This window comes from Amblyraja radiata, chromosome 13 (assembly GCF_010909765.2).
Source record: "Amblyraja radiata isolate CabotCenter1 chromosome 13, sAmbRad1.1.pri, whole genome shotgun sequence".
Classification (NCBI taxonomy): Eukaryota; Metazoa; Chordata; class Chondrichthyes; order Rajiformes; family Rajidae; genus Amblyraja; species Amblyraja radiata.
The window spans coordinates 30,432,241-30,451,811 of NC_045968.1; the positions used below are offsets into that span (position 1 = coordinate 30,432,241).

Here is a 19,571-nt window from a genome sequence, read left to right on the forward strand (position 1 = left end):
AAAACACTTCTTAAATGTTGTCTTGTTTAAGAAGGAATTGCGGATGCTGGAAAATCGAAAGTAGACAAAAATGCTGGAGAAACTCAGCGGGTGAGGCAGCATCTATGGAGCAAAGGAAATAGGCGGCGATTCGGGTCGAGACCCTTCTTCAGACCGTCTGAAGAAGGGTCTCGACCTGAAACATCGCCTATTTCCTTCACTCCATAGATGTTGCTTCACCCGCTGAGTTTCTTCAGCATTTCTGTCGATCTTAAATGTTGTCAGTGACCCAAATTCAGCCATTCATTCAGGCAGCGTATTCCAAGTCCTCGCCACTCTCTGGGTGAAGTAGCGAGTGTTTCTGGACTGAGTTCTTGGTTAAAGAAATAAATGTGGAATTTCAGGAGTTTTTATTTCTATTTTTAATCACTTCAGCATTCAACACAATAACTCCAGGTGGGATTTTATCATGAGATTAGATCCAAGGACCCAACACAATTCACACTATTGTCCTGGAACATATGCAATACAGGAATGATGTAGTTGACATTCCATATATTACCTATTATGTGGCATTCTCCAAATAACTGTACATGTTCATTGATTTGTAGGTACAAGGATTTCAGAGATGACAACGGCCAGTTAACCTTAACCTATTGGAACCTGATGGCGATACGTCTGGGCTTTGTCATTGTGTTTGAGGTGAGTCGCGAGCAGATGGAACCACCATCAGCCTAAAATTCCAAGAATAGAGCTTCAGTCTGATTCTGTCCATGCAGGAAGTCCTGTGTGAAGACTTGCTATCAAGAAAGGACTTAATTTACTTTCAATCTATTTACATTCAAAAATCATCACAACTGACCTGGGTCATTTTCCTGAGTTCAGGACAGACCATAGAGCGTAGAACAGCACAGAATAAGGCCCACAATGGCCATGCCAATCATTATGCAGACTTGAACCAATATTTCTGATGTACATGTGATCCATATCCCTCCATAGTTATGCATCTATCTAAACACATTGTAAATGCCTGCCTTATCTGCTTCCACCACCTCCTCTGGCAGTGTGTTCCAAGCACCCACCCATTCTATGTTGAAACAAAACTGGTCCCACATATCTCCTTTAAACCTTGTCTCTGATGTTCTAGTTATGCCCTCTAGTATTTGACATTTCTATCCTGGAAAAAGACTGTCTACTGTATCTATGCTTCTCAAAACGTTATTCACATTTATCACGTCTCCGCAACATCTGGCATACCAGAGAAAACAATCCCAAGTCTGTCCAATTCCTGTAATCCCTGCAGCCAATGCCCCCTAATCCTGGCAGCATTCCAGTAAACTTTATCCGCACCTTTTACATAGCCTCTGCATACAATGTTCCAAATGAGTTCTAATCAAAGTTGTATAAAGTTGCAACATTAATTCCTGATTGCCCCAATATTCAATGCCCCAACTGATGAAGGCAAAGATGCCATACATCTTCTTTACCACTCTATCTACTTGTGTTGCTATTTTTATGGAGCTGCAATTCCAGATAAAGTTCCTGTATCTCTCCCTTCCATGAGATTCGGTCAGTGCTTCTTAAACTATTTCAGTGTCATTCACCCTTGAGTCTTTATAACAACATTTCATTCACCCTCAACTAAATGTTCTTGTATTTTTGGTAATTTTCGTCATTCTCCCTTGTGTATAATTTTATATATAATTATTTTGTCACATGAGCAAAAAACATAAATTAACTCATTTCTTAAATGTATATTTTATTCAACTTTTTGAACATCCTAAAAATATGTAAAGAAAACTAGGAGTGAAAAAAAAAAGTGTAATTACCACTGGAGTTGGAAAATCATTCTATTAGAATGATTAAAAAAACATTCCAACGGCTAAACACTGGGCTTCAGCCCCATCCTACCCTTTCGGGCCTTGATTACTGCATTCTTGGAAAACTAGCTCAAAAAACCTTTAGAGTATGTAAATTGGCAACATGAAATTCAACAATTGCCTATGGCGATCCTCCAGTGATCCCACTAGCTCGTCTGGTCTTCCCTAAATTTCCAGCTCCACGGCCATTAAAACCAATAAGATTTTACTAACCGTTTTAATGGCAATGCCTTTTTTAAGTATAGAAGAAATATATACAAATATCTGAATAAATTAAGTCATTCACCCTTCTAGTTTCATTCACCCCAAAATAATTTCATTCGTCCTTGGGTGAACCATTCACCAGTTTAAGACGCACTGGTCTAGGTCTTTGAGTGCAGGATTATTATAGTGTGCAGTACTAGTGCTGGCTAGTTAATTGGCGAGTAACATCGCCCCCTACGGATGCGACATAGTTATCATGAGAGCCCAACCAAGAAGTAGATTAAAACAAATCAGCTACTGTCTGCATGTAGAGTATGGAGGTATATCTTTATTGGTCTCTCATCAGGATAGAAAGTAGGCCATTCAACCCCACAAGCCTGCTATAAATCAGATCCATTTACACAACTGCCCTAATGTAACACCACTTTTTAAAAAGGGAGGGAGAGAGAAAACGGGGAATTACAGACCAGTTAGTCTAACGTCGGTAGTGGGGAAACTGCTAGAATCAGTTATTAAAGATGGGATAGCAGCACATTTGGAAAGTGGTGAAATCATTGGACAAAGTCAGCATGGATATATGAAGGGTAAATCATGTCTGACGAATCTTATAGAATTTTTCGAGGACGTAACTAGTAGAGTGGATAAGGGAGAACCAGTGGATGTGTTATATCTGGACTTTCAGAAGGCTTTCGACAAGGTCCCACATAAGAGATTAGTATACAAACTTAAAGCACACGGTATTGGGGATTCAGTATTGATGTGGATAGAGAACTGGCTGGCAGGCAGGAAGCAAAGAGTAGGAGTAAACGGGTCCTTTTCACAATGGCAGGCAGTGACTAGTGGGGTACCGCAAGGCTCAGTTCTGGGACCCCAGCTATTTACGATATATATTAATGATTTGGACGAGGGAATTGAATGCAACATCTCCAAGTTTGCGGATGACACGAAGCTGGGGGGCAGTGTTAGCTGTGAGGAGGATGCTAGGAGGCTGCAAGGTGACTTGGATAGGCTGGGTGAGTGGGCAAATGCATGGCAGATGTAGTATAATGTGGATAAATGTGAGGTTATCCACTTTGGTGGCAAAAACAGGAAAGTAGATTATCATCTGAATGGTGGCCGATTAGGAAAGGGGGAGATGCAACGAGACCTGGGTGTCATGGTACACCAGTCATTAAAAGTAGGCATGCAGGTGCAGCAGGCAGTGAAGAAGGCGAATGGTATGTTAGCATTCATAGCAAAAGGATTTGAGTATAGGAGCAGGGAGGTTCTACTGCAGTTGTACAGGGTCTTGGTGAGACCACACCTGGAGTATTGCTTACAGTTTTGGTCTCCTAATCTGAGGAAAGACATTCTTGCCATAGAGGGAGTACAGAGAAGGTTCACCAGACTGATTCCTGGGATGTCAGGACTTTCATATGAAGAAAGACTGGATAGACTCGGTTTGTACTCGCTAGAATTTAGAAGATTGAGGGGGGATCTTATAGAAACTTACAAAATTCTTAAGGGGTTGGACAGGCTAGATGCAGGAAGATTGTTCCCGATGTTGGGGAAGTCCAGAACAAGGGGTCACAGTTTAAGGATAAGGGGGAAATCTTTTAGGACCGAGATGAGGAAAACTTTTTTCACACAGAGTGGTGAATCTCTGGAATTCTCTCCCGCAGAAGGTAGTTGAGGCCAGTTCATTGGCTATATTTAAGAGGGAGTTAGATGTGGCCCTTGTGGCTAAAGGGATCAGGGGGTATGGAGAGAAGGCAGGTACAGGATACTGAGTTGGATGATCAGCATGATCATATTGAATGGCGGTGCAGGCTCGAAGGGCCGAATGGCCTACTCCTGCACCTATTTTCTATGTTTCTATGTTTCCCAGACCCAATAACCAAAATCTGCTGATCTCACTCAAACATTTCAGCTGGCCCCTAGAATTCACAGCTAGCATTGGCAGGGCTACTGCTGCACTGAAATTGCAACAAACTAACAGATAGAAACATAGAAAATAGGTGCAGTAGACCATTCGGCCCTTCGAGCCAGCACCATAATTCAATATGATCATGGTCGATCATCCAGAATCAGTACCCCATTCCTGCTTCATCCCTTGATTCCGTTAGCCCGAGGAGCTAAATCTAACTCACTCTTGAAAATCAAAGATCAAAAAAGGAAACTAATTCCAATTTCTACATCCCTTTCCCCTTATTTTTCAAACCATTTACCCAAGCTGTCAATGAACAACACAATCCTCCCAGTAATATTCCCAACACAATTGTTCCATTGAAGAATATTCTCATCCAGTCATCGCTATGAATGGCATTCCCAACCCAATCATCACAGCAGCGAGCGAGTCTCACGGCTCAATGTTTCCAGTAATATTCCTGGACAAACCATCCTGGTGAATGACATTCCCATCCTGATCTTCCCTGTAACGTTTCTGACCAAATCATTCCTGTAAGTGATCGGAGTCCTCCCTATCCCATATATATGCTGGTAGGTTAATTGGCCACCATAAATTGTCCCTCATGTAGGGAAGTGGCAAAAACACTCAGAAGAATTGGCGATTGCTCCAGAAGTGCTGGCAGGGACCTAATGGGTTGAATAGCCTCAATCTGTCTCAGTAAACAAGACCCAATGTTCCCAGCAATCAATATTTATGATGTGATCATTCCAAAGAGGAGTTCTCCAAACCTGTTTATTGCAGTATCCACTCCCAGTGAACTACACTCCTACCAAATCATCCCACTAACAATCTCAAACTGATCAATCCTAATCAACGAGACAGATTATGCAGTGATATTCCAGTCATAATTATCACATTGACCAATCATTCTCGTAACATCGCCTAATGAGTGGTATTTGGGGGTGGGAGATTGCAACCTTCACGTGGTCCGCCCTGTTTCAACGAATGCAATTAATCTGGTGTGCACAATCAAATAAAACAAGTTGTCCTACAACTTTAGACTGTGCACGCCATACGCAAGAAGTGGTATTCCCAATCCAATCATAGCCCGAATAATCATAGGGCAGGAAGCAAAGAAAGAAGTTCCCTGAACTGAAACTGGGAGAGGGCTGCTCAAATTGAGTATTTGTATAGAAGTGATCAGTACTTAGAAGTCATGTTGGTTTACCCAGAATGGGATGGTTATGTGATAAGGTTGGACAGACCATGCTTGTATTTGGATGGGGTTTAGAAGAGTGAGAAGGGATTACAACATAGAACATCCTGATGGGGCTTGATATGGTGGAGGGAAATGATGTTTCTTCTTTTAGAAAAATCTAGATTTAGGAGTCATTGTATAGAAAAACAAAGGGTTGCCCATTTAAGACAGAAGAAAGTCAGATTCTTTGGAACTTTCTTTGTTAAGGGCAGTGATCTTTGAATATGTCAGACAGGTGAATAGACATGATAAGCAAGGGGTAGAAAGATTACCAAATACACGGGAATCAAATGTAGATGCCCGCCATGATCTAGACTTTGGGTGAATGACCTATTGCTTCAGATTTGTATGTTTATATTAAGCAATACATGTAATAGGTAGATGCAAAATAAATGTAATAACCTCAACTGCAGGAGAGGGAAACTGGAACTCATCACAAGGTTAAGAGCAACCGAGAAAATGTTTTTAACAAGGACATTCATTAGAATTTGAACGTCAGTGCAGTTATCCTTCAAAGCAGAGCTTGGTCATCTTTTCACAGGAATTAGTTGCTTGAAAGTGAGGAAGGTTAAATGATGAAGAGTACCGAGTGGATGATGTGACCAGTTAAGGAATGGCAGTGCAGGTATTGTGAGGCTGAATGTGAAAGTTGATTAATGTTGGAAGAATGCACCAGTGTGCAGGAGAGCGGCACAAGGAATCTGCCATTGCTCTTGTAAGTTGCAAAGGTGTCCTCGGTGCATTGGTTTGGCCTGCAGTATTTGACAGTGGGGTATGCTGCTCTGCTGTCAGTGTCACACTTAGAGGCACAGAAGGGGCGATGAATGATTCCATAACCCCTGGATCTTTTGGTTACTGAACAAACATACTGCTCATTATTTTGACTTCCCCATCCATCTCCCCGACAGCACGTGGTGTTCTTCATTGCACGAATGATCGACTTCCTGGTCCCAGATGTGCCCGAGTCAGTAGAATTAAAGGTGAAGAGAGAACAATACATGGCAAAGCAAGCGCTATGTGAGAACAAGGTAATACTACCAAGAAACCAGTGTCTCTTGCAGGAGTGAAACCGGTCTCAGTGGTCGAGCAGCATGTGTGGAAATAAAGGACGGTTAACATTTCATTTGAGCCCCTACATCAACACTGACAGTATAGAGGATAGTATAAAGAGGCGAGAGGGTGGGGTGAGAGAGGCTGGTAGGTAAAAGGAGGCGAGGTGGTGATGAGGAGCAGGTAGAGGCAGGTGGGGAAGGAGTCAGGGTAGAGACAAAGGCTGGTGGGTGAAAGGTAAAAACAGGTGAGGGAAGGATGGTGGGCAAGTGGAACCAGATGGGGGAGGGTGATGTCAAAGTAATGAGGTGGGGGTGGGGGGAGGGATGGATACGGTGAATGAAGGGAAAGAAAGAACCAGGGTGGACTGGTGGAAGTGGGAAGGAAAACGCAGGGAAAGTGGATTACCTGAAAATGGAAGCTGCAATGTTCATACCAATAGATAGTAGACTATCCAGGTGGAACATGGAGAGCTGCTCTTTTGGTTGTGTCTGGCCTCGCCCGGGCAGTGGAGGCCAAGGACAGACAGAACAGTGGAATTGGGGAGGGGTGTTGAAGTAACGTCGCTGGAAGCTCAAGATGGCGGTGCTCTGCAAAATGGTCACCTTGTCTCTGCTCGGTCTTGAGGAAAGTAGTATCCGTAACTAACTTAGTAGTTTGCTTTCAGAGTAAAGTGTACAACATTGATTCAGGTAATTCAGAGTCAATGTACCATTTGTGCCAAAGCATGCAGCCCCGAGACTGTGTATATCATGGACAAGAAGTCGGTTTACATGATCTGACTGCTTTGTTCACCATGTCTTTTCAGACTCTCCTGAAACGAGTCGAATATCTGGCTGGATTTTGGAAGACAAAACCAAAAGAAGGAAAGATTACCAAGGATCCCATCCCAGAGGATAAATTAGATTAATCCTCACCTCTCTTCCTCATCCGTTTCAAAAGCACAACACTGCGGATTTTACAGTTCAAACAATTATTACCAAGAAGTAACGCTGTCCTCAGCAAGCCGAGCAGCGTTTGTGGAGGGAGGAAAAGTTAAAGATTTCAAGTTCATCTTCATGAGAATTGGAGAGCAAGTGTCAAAATGCAGAGAATGGAAGAGGAAACATGTGGAATATTGAAGGGATTAAGAGATTAAAGTTGGTATAGGTGGGATAATAATGATGTTGCTTAATTGAGAATGTGTGTTTGGGGCCCTGGATATAGTAAGGGAGGTTAAAAAGGCCTGTATTGCATTTTCTATTGGAGGTGTCGCCCAGTTAATGAGGAATGAACCAGTGTCCTGTGGGAAGTGCTTCTTTGGAATGCAGGCGGAGAAGTGGAAGTGTTTGGGTGTGGAATGACATGGGAAGAGGCAAGGGAAGGGAAGGACAGAGAGAACACTTCTGGTTTTATGCTGGGTGGGTGTTAATGTTAATTAGACATGGGGGAGGAGGGTTAACTATTGATTGAGGGAAAAGGAAAAAATTCAGATAGGGCGAGTCAAGGGGTGGTGATGGAGAAGTGAGAATATAATTATCACCTGACGTTTTCAATGCTTCCAGTTTACATACTGTCAAACATATCCCTTTCACCATTTTATAGGAACTATGACTTCTGTCACCTCCTGGTCTTCACCTCAGGCACCAGTACCATCTTTCTTCTTCCCAGGCATCTGCTTTCCCATGCAAGGACAAGAGATGCAACACTTTCCCTTTTACCTTCTTTTCCACCATCCAGAGCAACTGGACACTTCAGGATTTATTTGCGCTAGTTTCTGTTTGCTGCACTTTCACCAATCATAATATTATTTGTGGCACAGCTGGTATTGTTGCTGCCTCATAATGGCAGACACCCAGGTTCAATCCTGGGCTCTGGAGCGGTCTATGTGGAATTTGCACGTTTTCCTTGTGACCATGTGGGTTTCCAATCAGGTGCTCCAGTTTCCACCCACCTCCCAAAAACATGTTGGTTAATGGGTTAAATGTCCACTGTAAATAGCTGCTAATGTGTGCGTGAGCAGTGGAATCTGGAGGGAATCGATGGGAATGGGGGGGGCAGGGTGGAGTAAATGGGTGCATGATGGTTAGCCTGGACTCAGTTTGTTTCTGTACTATCTCTACTCAACTCTATGACAATCTCCCTGGGAAGACCAGTGACTGGGTGACAGCTTCGTAGAGTAACTCTGTTCAACCCACGTCGAGATTGCCTATAACTAGTTGTCCTTCCCACCTTCAAGCCCTGCCATTATCTTCCTCGAGGTTCTCCCTGAATCTCAAATAACTCAACACGAGGTGCAACAATTTCAGCTAATGATTCTGCTGCTCTCATGTAATCAACTCTGCCTTGTGACTGCTCAGTCTTTTTTGTTCAGTTTAGAGATACAGCAAGGAAACCAGCCCTTCGGCCCACCGAGTCTGTGCCGACCAGCCATCACCCATTCACTAATTCTATCCTACACACAAGGGACAATCAGCTGGACACAACTCAATGAGTCAGGTTGGTCCGACACTCCTCAGATGTCACCCCAGAATTTGTCTAGCACCTTGTCCTTGCCTTGACACACAACAGTGGTGTGCATTGGGGAGGGAGTGGGGGATGGGTGGTGAGGAATTTCAGTCGAGCTGTTCCAGCACCACCTATCCAGTTGCTCTTTTCTCTGCTTCCTTGGGGCTGGTTGTGGTGCATTAAACATCTGGCAGATTACACATTTGATGGGCTGCAATGCAAAACCCCTTAAAATTCCATATCTAGACATTGGCTGGGGTGAAGCCTGGATGTCAGAAGATTTTCTCGACTTCCTTACACACCTCCACTGACCTAATGAAGGGGGAGCGCTCTCCCACACCGACATGCATCACATCAACTGCTTCACAGCAGTGGAGACCATTTGACAGTCCATGCCAGTTCCCAGAACGATTCCTTTTCCCGTGTATTCCTATGCTACTTATTCTCTCAAGCATGCCAAGCAAGACCCTACCCTGCACCCATCCACCCACTGGGGTAAAATCTAAAGCAGCCGATAACCTTCCAACCTACACGTATTTGGGATGCGAGAGGAAACCAGAGCATCTAGGAGAAACCCAATGCAGTCACTGGGCGAATGACAAACTCCACACAGACAGCACCGGAGGTCAAGACTGAACCTGGGTCACTGAAGCCGAGCCAACAGCTCCCCCTACAGGGCCGCACCTGCAGAATTCAGACCCAAACTGGTCTCTCCTGCGAGCCCCTCCTAACCACATGCAGAGCTTCCTTCCTCCATTTAATATCAATGGAGTGGCCCTGCCTGAAAAGTCACAGACATTGTCTTCTATTTTACCCATATATTGACATGGACAGGAAAAATACCAAGAAAATATTTTTCATGCTGCAATAGTGAAATGGTTTATACAGCAACACTGTTATTCCGCCACATTCAGTGATAGAATGGCAGATTTTCCTGACATGTTGGATATGAATACTCCCAAACACTTTTAATTTGATTTTAATTTAGATGTTACATAGTTCAGAAGTACAATAAATTTTCCAGTGAATCAGGAAGGTTAAGGGAGCACGGAACGAGGCGAGTTTCAAGGGCATACAAGAACCAGGGTCCTAGTGTGTTAGAAAGTACAGGTACCCCAGTGTACCAGAGGGGTTACTGGAAATGAGGCCCTGCTGCATTGGAAGGAGCAATGAATCAGCACCCAAGTAGATGCAGATGCTAGTATACAAAAAAAACAAAGTGCTGGAGTAACACTCAAATGAGTCAGGACCCGAAAGATCACCTATCTGTGTTCTCCAGAGATGCTGCCCGACCTGCTGAGTTTTTCCAGCACTTTTTTTTTACCTTTACATACAGCCTTGAGGATAAGCATTTTACAGGAAGAGGAGTAAATTAGAAGCCGTCCCAGATTAAATAAAATACTTTGATTGACGAACCATTATGCTGGATGAACTGATGAGTAATTATCAACAATTACCATCACTCCTCGCCTGAAAGCCCAGACAGATTCATTAAAATGGGAAGGCTAAATATTTTAATCTTCCAAAGAAATTGCAAGCATTTACTGACGTAAGTTTAGCAATTGAAACCACTTCAAAGCAGTTTTGTCTCCGTATTGTAAACATAAAATAGAATTAGTCATACATGCTCATGTTGAAGTTGTTGAGATGTTGCTGCATAAGGCAGTATTAACCTACAGAGGAGCTCAGATTTCAAACATTTAATTAAAATGCTGGAAGAATCAGATTGAAATGTGTTTGTAATAAGTATCAACTTATTAAAATACAAAATACAACTAATACCATCATAATAAAGCATGAGTCTAGATGTCCAACTGTCACGTTATTCACTTTATCATGTATCTGTACACTGGGGATGGCTCAATTGTAATAATGCATTGTGTTTCTGTTGACTGGTTAGCACGCAACAAAAGCTTTTCACTGTACCTCGGTACAGGTGCCAATAAACTAAACTAAGCTATTGAACACTTTTCTTTCCACACGCTTCAACTTGGCTAAACTTGTAACCCGGAGATACGAGCTGGGATTTCACGAACAGCAGAGACGTTTCTGTGTATTCCTGCTGCACCATTAGTAGGGAGCTGGAGTGCAAAGTGAACACAAACAGCTGGAACGCCCAGGCAGAGTGAAGTGCACACAAGAGACATTTATTCATGTCCTGCCCCAGAATAAATCATGCCATTCACCCTGCGATATACAACTGCTTAAAGTACAAAGCAAAATCTACAAACTAGTAGCAAGATCTAACCTTGACATGAAACCTCCAAATAGATTACATTGGAACAGACCAGAGTTAAAGTACACAGATTATTAACAAGGTCATAAAGTCATACAGTATAGAAACAGGCCTTTCAGCCCAACACATCCATGCTGACCAAGATGCCCCACCAAAGCTGGTCCCATTTGCCTGTATTTGGCCCATAGCCCTCCACAACACTTTAAAATCCATGTACCTGTCCTGGTGTCTTTTAAATGCTATTATAGTACCCGTCTCAACTACTTCCTATGGCAGCTTGTTTCATATACCCACCAGTCTTTGAGGGACAACTTAAAAAATTGTTCCTTGGGTTCCTATTAAATCTTGCCCCTCTTACCTTCAACCCATGTGCTCTGATTCTCGATTCCCCTACCCTGAGAAAAGGTTCACTCGATCTATTCCCTCATGATTTTATGCGACAATATAAGATCACCCCTCAGCTTCCTACAGTCCAAGAAATAAAGTCCAAGCCAGCACAACCTTTTCCTACGATTCAGGACCATGTGTTCTGGCGATATCCTCGTAAAGGGCCTAATTCACGACCTTTTTTACTTGTGGACATTTTTCATCAGGCTAGAAAAACGCTCTGACCTCCTTGATGCCACGATTACCTACGACTAGCATCATGACCTATCTACGGCCTCCTACGACCTTGTGACGACCATGCTGCGAGTACGAGTCAATGGCAAACTCGGCAGAGGTCGTGAAAGTGGGACAGTCCATTAAATCTTCTCTGCACTATTTCCAGCTTAATGATATCTTTCCCATAGCAGGGTGACCAAAACTAAACACAATACTTCAAATGTGGCCTCACCAATGTCTTATACAACTGTAATACTATGTCCCAACTTCTACACTCAATACTCTACTGATGAAGGCCTATATACCAAAATCTTTCTTTACCACCCAGTCATAGAAACATAGAAAATAGGTGTTAGAGTAGGCCATTCGGCCCTTCGAGCCTGCACCGCCATTCAATATGATCATGGCTGATCATCCAACTCAGTATCCCATCCCTGCCTTCTCTCCATACCCCCTGATCCCTTTAGTCACAAGGGCCACATCTAACTCCCTCTTAAATATAGCCAATGAACTGGCCTTAACTACCTTCTGTGGCAGAGAATTCCACAGATTCACCACTCCTGTGTAAAAAATGATTTTCTCATCTCGGTCCTAACAGACTTCCCTCTTATCCTTAAACTGTGACCCCTAGTTCTGGACTTCCCCAACATCGGGAATAATCTTCCTGCATCTAACCTGTCCAACCCCTTAAGAATTTTGTAAGTTTCTATAAGATCCCCCCTCAATCTTCTAAATTCTAGCGAGTACAAACCGAGTCTATCCAGTCTTTCTTCATATGAAAGTCCTGCCATCCCAGGAATCAGTCTGGTGAACCTTCTCTGTACTCCCTCTATGGCAAGAATAACCAGTCTAACCATGGCACTACTTTCAGGGAAGTATTGATTGATTATACCTTTAATAATCCTTTACAGGAAATTACAGTGCCACGACAGCTTCAAGACAGACATAACACCACACATTTCCTCAAATAGCTTCCATACTTAACGAGTTAAAATACAAGTTAAAATACAATGAATGAAAAAAAGTGCAGTTATTTATGCGCATTATATAACCTTATAGCAGCTGGTATACAAGACTTCCTATGTCTCTCAGTTTTGCACATTGGTGCAATCAGTCTCCGACTGAAGATGCTGCTCTTGATCACCTTCAGGGCGTGGAGTGGGTGAGTGGGGTTGGTCATTATTGAACCCAGTTTGTTCAGAGTTCTGGCCTCTGCCACCTGCTGGACCGTTCGTTGCTCAGCCCCGACCACTGAGCCGGCCTTCCTGATCAGCTTGTCCAGTCTGTTTTTGTCCGCTATGCAGGCGCCATCTCCCCAACAGGCCACAGCAAAAAACAGAGCACTGGCCACCACTGAATGGTAGACACTGCACAGCAGGGGTTGGCAGATGTTAAATGACCTCAGCCTCCTTAAAAAATAGTCGACTTTGTCCCTTCCTGTACACCGCCTCCATATGACACTTCCAGTCCAGCTCACTGTCAAGCTGCACCCCAAGGTACCTGTGGTTAGCGACCACCTCCACCTCAGTGCCCTTAATGGTGATTGGTTGAGTCCTCCTCCTCCCCCTCCTGAAGTCCACAACTATCTCCTTGGTTTTTGTGGTGTTAAGATGGAGGTTATTGTGTGCACTCCACTCCACAAAGTTGCTTATTATGTCTCTATACTCCTCCTCATTGCCCCCTTTGATGAGGCCAACAACAACTGTGTCATCCAAACATTTCTGCAAAAAGCAGCTGTTGGTGTTATATTGGAGATCCGCGGTGTAGATGGTAAACAGGAATGGAGCCAGCACAGTTCCTTGTGGAGCCCCTGTGCTGCTCAAGATGGTGCTTGAGACATTGTTCTGTAGGCGCACGTACTGTGGTCTGAGGAAAAGGTAATCCAAACACCACAGTACCAGTGATGGATCCACTTTCATCTTCTCCATCTTCTCCCCTAGCAGTCGGGGCTGAATTGTGTTAAAGGCGCTCGAGAAGTCAAAAAATGTAACCCTTACAGATGCATCAGTAGTGTCCAAATGTGTGTACACCCTCTGCAGAATGTAAATGAGGGCATCATCGACACTGATGTTAGGCTGATATGCAAACTGTAAAGGATCCATTTGAGTTGACACACTAGTCCTGATGTAGGAGAGGACAAGTCTCTCAAATGTCTTCATAATATGTGAAGTGAGCGCTACTGGTCTGTAGTCATTGTGGTGAGTGGGATGGGTCTTCTTTGGGACAGGTACCAGGCAAGATGTTTTCCACAGCTTTGGAACCTTCTGTAGACGCAAGCTCAGGTTGAACAGGTGTGTTAGAATACCACAGCTCTGAAGAGCAGGTCTTCAGTAGCCTTGGGCTGGTGTCATCGGGCCCCACTGCTTTCCCTGGCTTCAGTCTGTCCAGCATCATCTTGACCTGAGCAGTATGAAGAGTCATAGGTGGGGCTGCTGGTGGAGTGGGAGGTGGAAAGAGGGGACTCCGTACAGGTGACATCTCAGGAGTGTTGGAGAGAGGGAGGGGAGGTGGAGAGGAAGCAGCAATGGTCAGCAGACCAGGTGGGGGAGGCTGGGGTGGTGTGGGGCAGTCAAATCTGTTGAAAAATCAGTTCAGATCATCAGCCAGACTCTGTTCACCATCAGGCAGTGTACCACCTTTCTGCTTCATGCCCGTCATCTTCCGCATTCCAGCCCATACCTGCTTCACTCCATCTTGCTGCAGCTGTCGTTCTAATTTGAACCTATAGGCTTCTTTCCCCTCCTTAATCCTCACCTTCAGTTCCTTTTGAAGTTCTTTGATTTTATTCCTGTCGCCCTCCCTGAAAGCCTTTTTCTTCTCATTTAGTAAGGCCTTCAGGCTGCTGGTAATCCAAGGTTTGTTATTAGGGTAGCAACGAATTACCCTGGATGGCATGATGTCATCATAACAGAAATTGATGTAATGGGTAATGCATTCTGTTAGGCCGTCAATGTCTTCCCCATACTCCTCACAGAACACATCCCAATCTGTTGTCTCAAAACAGTACCTCAGGGCTTCATCTGCCTCAGGATACCAGTCTCTTGATGTTCTGGTGGTGACAGGCAGCCTCTTGGCAGCTGGTGTGTAGGAGGGAGAGAGATGTAGCATAACGTGGTCTGATCGACCAAGAGGGGGCAGTGCAGTACATTTGTATGTATTTTTCACATTTGCATACAAGAGATCCAGCGTTTTATCACTTCTGGTTGTACAGTCAATAAACTGTTTAAAAGTGGGCAAAGTCTTAGAGAGACAGACATGGTTGTAATCTCCAAACACAACAATGAACGCCTCTGGGTACTTGGACTGAAGTCTCGCTATAGTGGTGTGCAGCACGTCACACGCGACTTCCGCCTTGGCAGATGGAGGAATGTAAACAACAATGGCTACCACCACAGTGAACTCCCTGGGTAGGTAATATGGTCTTACACTAACCGCTAAAAGTTCAATGTCCTTGTTGCATATCTGTTCTTTGATAGTAGCGTGATTAGGGTTACACCACTTGTTATTGACGAGCAGTAAAAGCCCCCCCCCCTTTCTGCTTAACGCTCGCTCCGGTGTCCCTGTCTGCTCGTATCGTCCTGAAGCCGGTGAAACTGATCAAAGAATCAGGCGTGTTTTCCGTCAGCCACGTTTCTGTCAGGCTAACGATGCTGCTCTCCCGGTACAATTTCTGGTACCTGACCAGTGTTTCTAATTCGTCTAATTTGTTCGTTAGACAGCGAACATTTCCCATGGTGATAGATGGAAGGGCTGGTTTGAAAGTCTCTCTCCATGTTCTCGTCAACCTCCTCTTGTTTCTCTTCACCCCTGCACGCGTTCCCCGATGTCTCCTCTGTAAGAGTTCCCTCGATATGTCATGTCGAATCCTGAATATTGAGCCATGTACCAGGCTTAGCAGTTCCTGACGGGTATATACCACGGCAGTTTGCTCCGTCCGTCTGGCCGATATCAGGCACATATTTCCACTCCACTCCCGTTCCCGCAGATAGTATGGTTAAGTCTTGATTAAGAACTCAACAACACGCAATAGTTGTAGCTATAACACTTATACGTAGTCTAGTAAAATACTAAATAAGCATACACACTAATAATCCTATATAATACTAAATAAATATACACTACACACAGCTGCACGCGACAGGCTGCCGACTCACCGGCGCCATTTTACCTGATCTCCTAGATCATATGTACCAGTACTAGATCCTTCTATTCTACAACACTGCCCGCGACCCTACCATTCACTGTAATTCCCAAAATGCAACACTTTGCACTTATCTGCATTAAACTATTAGCCATTCCTCAGTCACTTGGCCAACTGATCAAAATATAGCTGTAATTTTGATAACCACTTCACTGTAAGAAATACCACCTGCTTCAATGTAAACTTACTAATCTTGCATTGTACATTCTCATCCAAAGTGTTGATATAAACCACATACAGCACCAATTCCTCAGGCACACCTTCCAGAGAAACCTGCCATACAGAACATTTTCAAATGCCTTGCTGAAGTTCATATAGACAACGTCTATGGCCTTTCCGTCAACCACCTTCTTGGACGCTTTTTTCCAAAGACTCAATTAAATTTGTAAGACATGATCCCTCACGCACAAAACTATGCTGACAATCAGCCTGCCTATCCAAATGCATACATATCCTAATACTTAGAATTCTCTCCAGTAACTTCCATGCCACAGACGCAAGGCTCACTTGTCTATAGTTCCCAGGCATTTCTTAAATAGGGGAACTACATTAGCCACCCTCTAGTCATCCTGCACCTCACCTGGGTCTCATGATGATTCATACATCTCAGCCAGTGCTCCTGTGCTTTCTTCTCTAACTTCACACAATATCCTTAGATGTAACTGACCAGGAAATGTATTAACCTTCATAGGCCTTGGGGTGTCCAGCAGCTCTTCGGCCATAGACTATTCACAGGATATCTCCATTAACTGTTCCAAGTTTCCTATCAATTATGCCTTTCTCCACAGTAAAAACACTGAGGATCTTGCGTTTCAGAAACCAAAGCTGTCATTTGAGGAGAGCTGAAGGGTCCTATTCCCTCTCTAGATACCCTCTTTACCTTAACGCACTTATAAAATCTCTTAAAATTATCCTTAATTTCATCTACCAGCGATATCTCTTGTCTTATTGCCTTCTTGATTTCTTGTGAGTATGGCCCTTAGTCCTCCAAACTCCTCCTGGGATACACTTGATCCCAGCTTCCCATACCTGGCCAATGCCTCCATTTTCTTGCCTCAATTTCTCTCATCATCCAGGCTTCCTTACCTCAGCTGCCTTGCCCTTCACGCTGAAAGGAACATGCATGCCTTGAATTTTCACCACGATTTTAAAAGCATCCCACTTTACGGATATCCCTTCATCTACAAACAATGTACTCCAATCAACTTTAGCCAGTTCCTGATTAATGCTGGTTGATTTTGCTCCAATTCGGAACTAACCTGTGGACCACCATTCCTGGCAGCACTGTCTAGGCACCCGCCACCTATTGTGGAGGAAAAAACCTCTCATCCCCTTTAAATTTTGCACCTCTCACAAAGTTATGCCCTCTAGTCTTTGACATTTCCATTCTAGGAAAAAAGGTTTTGACTGTCTCCACTACCTGTGCCTCAATTTTCTATATTTCCATCAGGTTTCTCCTCAAGCTACAGCATTCCAGAGTAAACAATCCAAGCGTGTGCAATTTCTTCTTGCAGCTAATACCCCTAATGCAGGGAGTTTTCTGGTAAACCTCCTGCACCCTCTCCAAAGCCTCCACATTCTTCCTGTAATAGGTGATCAGAACAGCGCACAATATTCCAATATGGCCTAAGCAAAAATCCTATAAATCGGCATCATGATTTCTTGGCTCTCATACTCAATACCTTAACCAATGAAGGCAAGCACATCATATGCCTGCTTTATCACTTTATCTACTTGGGTTGGGACTTTCAAGTCACTCGGTATATCAATGCTATTAAGGTCTTGCCATTGACTGTATAAATTCCCCTTACATTCAACCTCCCAAAGTGAAACAACTCACGCTTGGTCCAGGCACTAATCCCTGTGGAAATCCACGTCATATACCTCCAGTCATATAACAACCTTCACCCACAAAATTTGTTTTCACGAGTAAGCCAGTTCTGAATCCAGAAGACCAAGTTTCCATGAATCCCATGCATCTTAATCTTCTAGATCACCCTACCATAAGGACTTGATCAAATGCCTTGTAGACCACACGAAGCCTGCCCTCATCTACCACCTTCACAAAAAACGTGATCAAGTTAATAAGACATGACTTGTTGCGCACAAAGCCATGCTGTCCCAAATCAGCCCATTCTTACAAATGGCAGTAAATCCTGTACCACAGAATCCTCTCCAAAAGCTTTCCTACCACTGAAGTGAGACTCGCTGGCCTATAATTCCTGAAATTCTCTCTACTGCCCTCCTTAAAGAAAGGAACTACATTGGCTACTCTCCAGTCCTTTGGGCCCTCACTTGGGGCTAGAGAAAATGCAAATATCTTGAATGCCCTTGCAAATGTTTTTCTTGCCTCCCTTGATAACCTGGGGTGGATCCCATCAGGGCCTGGGGATTTATCCACCTTAAATGTTCTTCAAGAGCCCCCAAAACAACCTCCTTCATTTCAAACTCCCATGACAGTATTATCCACATTGATCCTACTGTTGCAAGAATGCAAAGTATCTGTTTAGTACCTCACCTGCATCCTCTGACTACAAGCAAAACTCCATCCTTTATCCTCGAGGGGTCTAAGCCTCTTCCGAGTTACCCCATTTGTTAATGCACATAAAAAGCCTTGGAATTTCTTTCATCCAAGATATTTCATCACCACTTTTGGCCCTACTGATCTCCCACTTGAATTCGTTCCTCAAAGGCCCTGTCAGATTTCATCTTAATCCATACATATGCTTCCTTTTTCTTTTTGACCAATTTTACTACCTCTTTGGTCATCCAAAGTTCCCATACCTTACCATCCTTATCCCTCCACTTTACTGGAACATGCCAGTCCTGAACATTGAACTTTAAACGACTCCCATATGGCAGATGTGGATTTACCCAATAACAAAATTCCGTCACAGATTTGGGGTCCAAATCCGCTCGCAATACCCCAAATGCAGTCTGACCACTGCCTTATAAAGCCTCAACATTACATCCCTACTTTTATATTCTAGTCCTCTTGAAATGGATTAGAACATTGTATTTGCCTTCCTTACTACCAATTCAAACTGTAAATTAACATTTTAGGTTCCTGCACTCCCAAGTCCCTTAGCATCTCCAATTTGTGAATAGCATCCCCATTTAGAAAAGTCTACTTTATTCCTACGATCACACACTGTGTGCATGACCACACACTTTGCAACGCATTAATCCATTTGCCACTTCTTTGCCCACTTTCCCAACTGGTTCGAGTCCTTCTTTAGATTCCCCAATTCCTCTACACAACCTGCCCCTCCACCCATCTTCATATCATTCGCAAGCTTGTCCACAAAGCCATTAATTCCATCATCAATATACAACATGTGGAATAGCGAACCCAACATGCAGACCAATGTACAACCGGGAACCACTATTCACAACAAGCCAACCAGGAAAAAGCCCCTATTTTTCCATTTTGCCTTCTGTCATTCAGCCAAATTTTTATCCATGCTAGCATCTACCCTCCAATACCATGGGCCCTCATCCAGTTTAGCAGCCTCACATGCAGCACCTTAAAGGCCTTCTGAAAATTCAAGTAAACATCCAGACTCTCTTTTGTTTATCCTGCTATTTACTTCCACAAATAATCCCAACAAATTTCTCAGGAAAGATCTCTTCACAAAACCATGCCGACTCTGGCCCATATTATCACGTGCTTCTAAATACTTGGAAACCTCATCCTTAATAATGGCCTCCAAAATCTTACCAACCTTTGAAGTCAGGTTAACCAGCCTCTAGTTTCCCCTCGCTCCCTTATTGAACAGTGGAGT

At 43.7% G+C, this 19,571-nt stretch overlaps 1 protein-coding gene across 1 annotated transcript in view; it reads left to right on the top strand.

Annotated features, from left to right (window-relative positions):
* Positions 1-10,742, top strand: part of ano7 (anoctamin 7) — a 64,087-nt gene extending 53,345 nt beyond the window's left edge. Inside the window, exons 20-22 of the mRNA XM_033031613.1 lie at positions 591-681; positions 6,118-6,237; positions 7,068-10,742. Of these exons, the coding sequence (XP_032887504.1) occupies positions 591-681; positions 6,118-6,237; positions 7,068-7,169 (313 nt within the window). The 3' untranslated portion in view covers positions 7,170-10,742. The remainder of the gene's footprint in view (positions 1-590; positions 682-6,117; positions 6,238-7,067) is intronic.
* Positions 10,743-19,571: the final 8,829 nt, after the last annotated feature.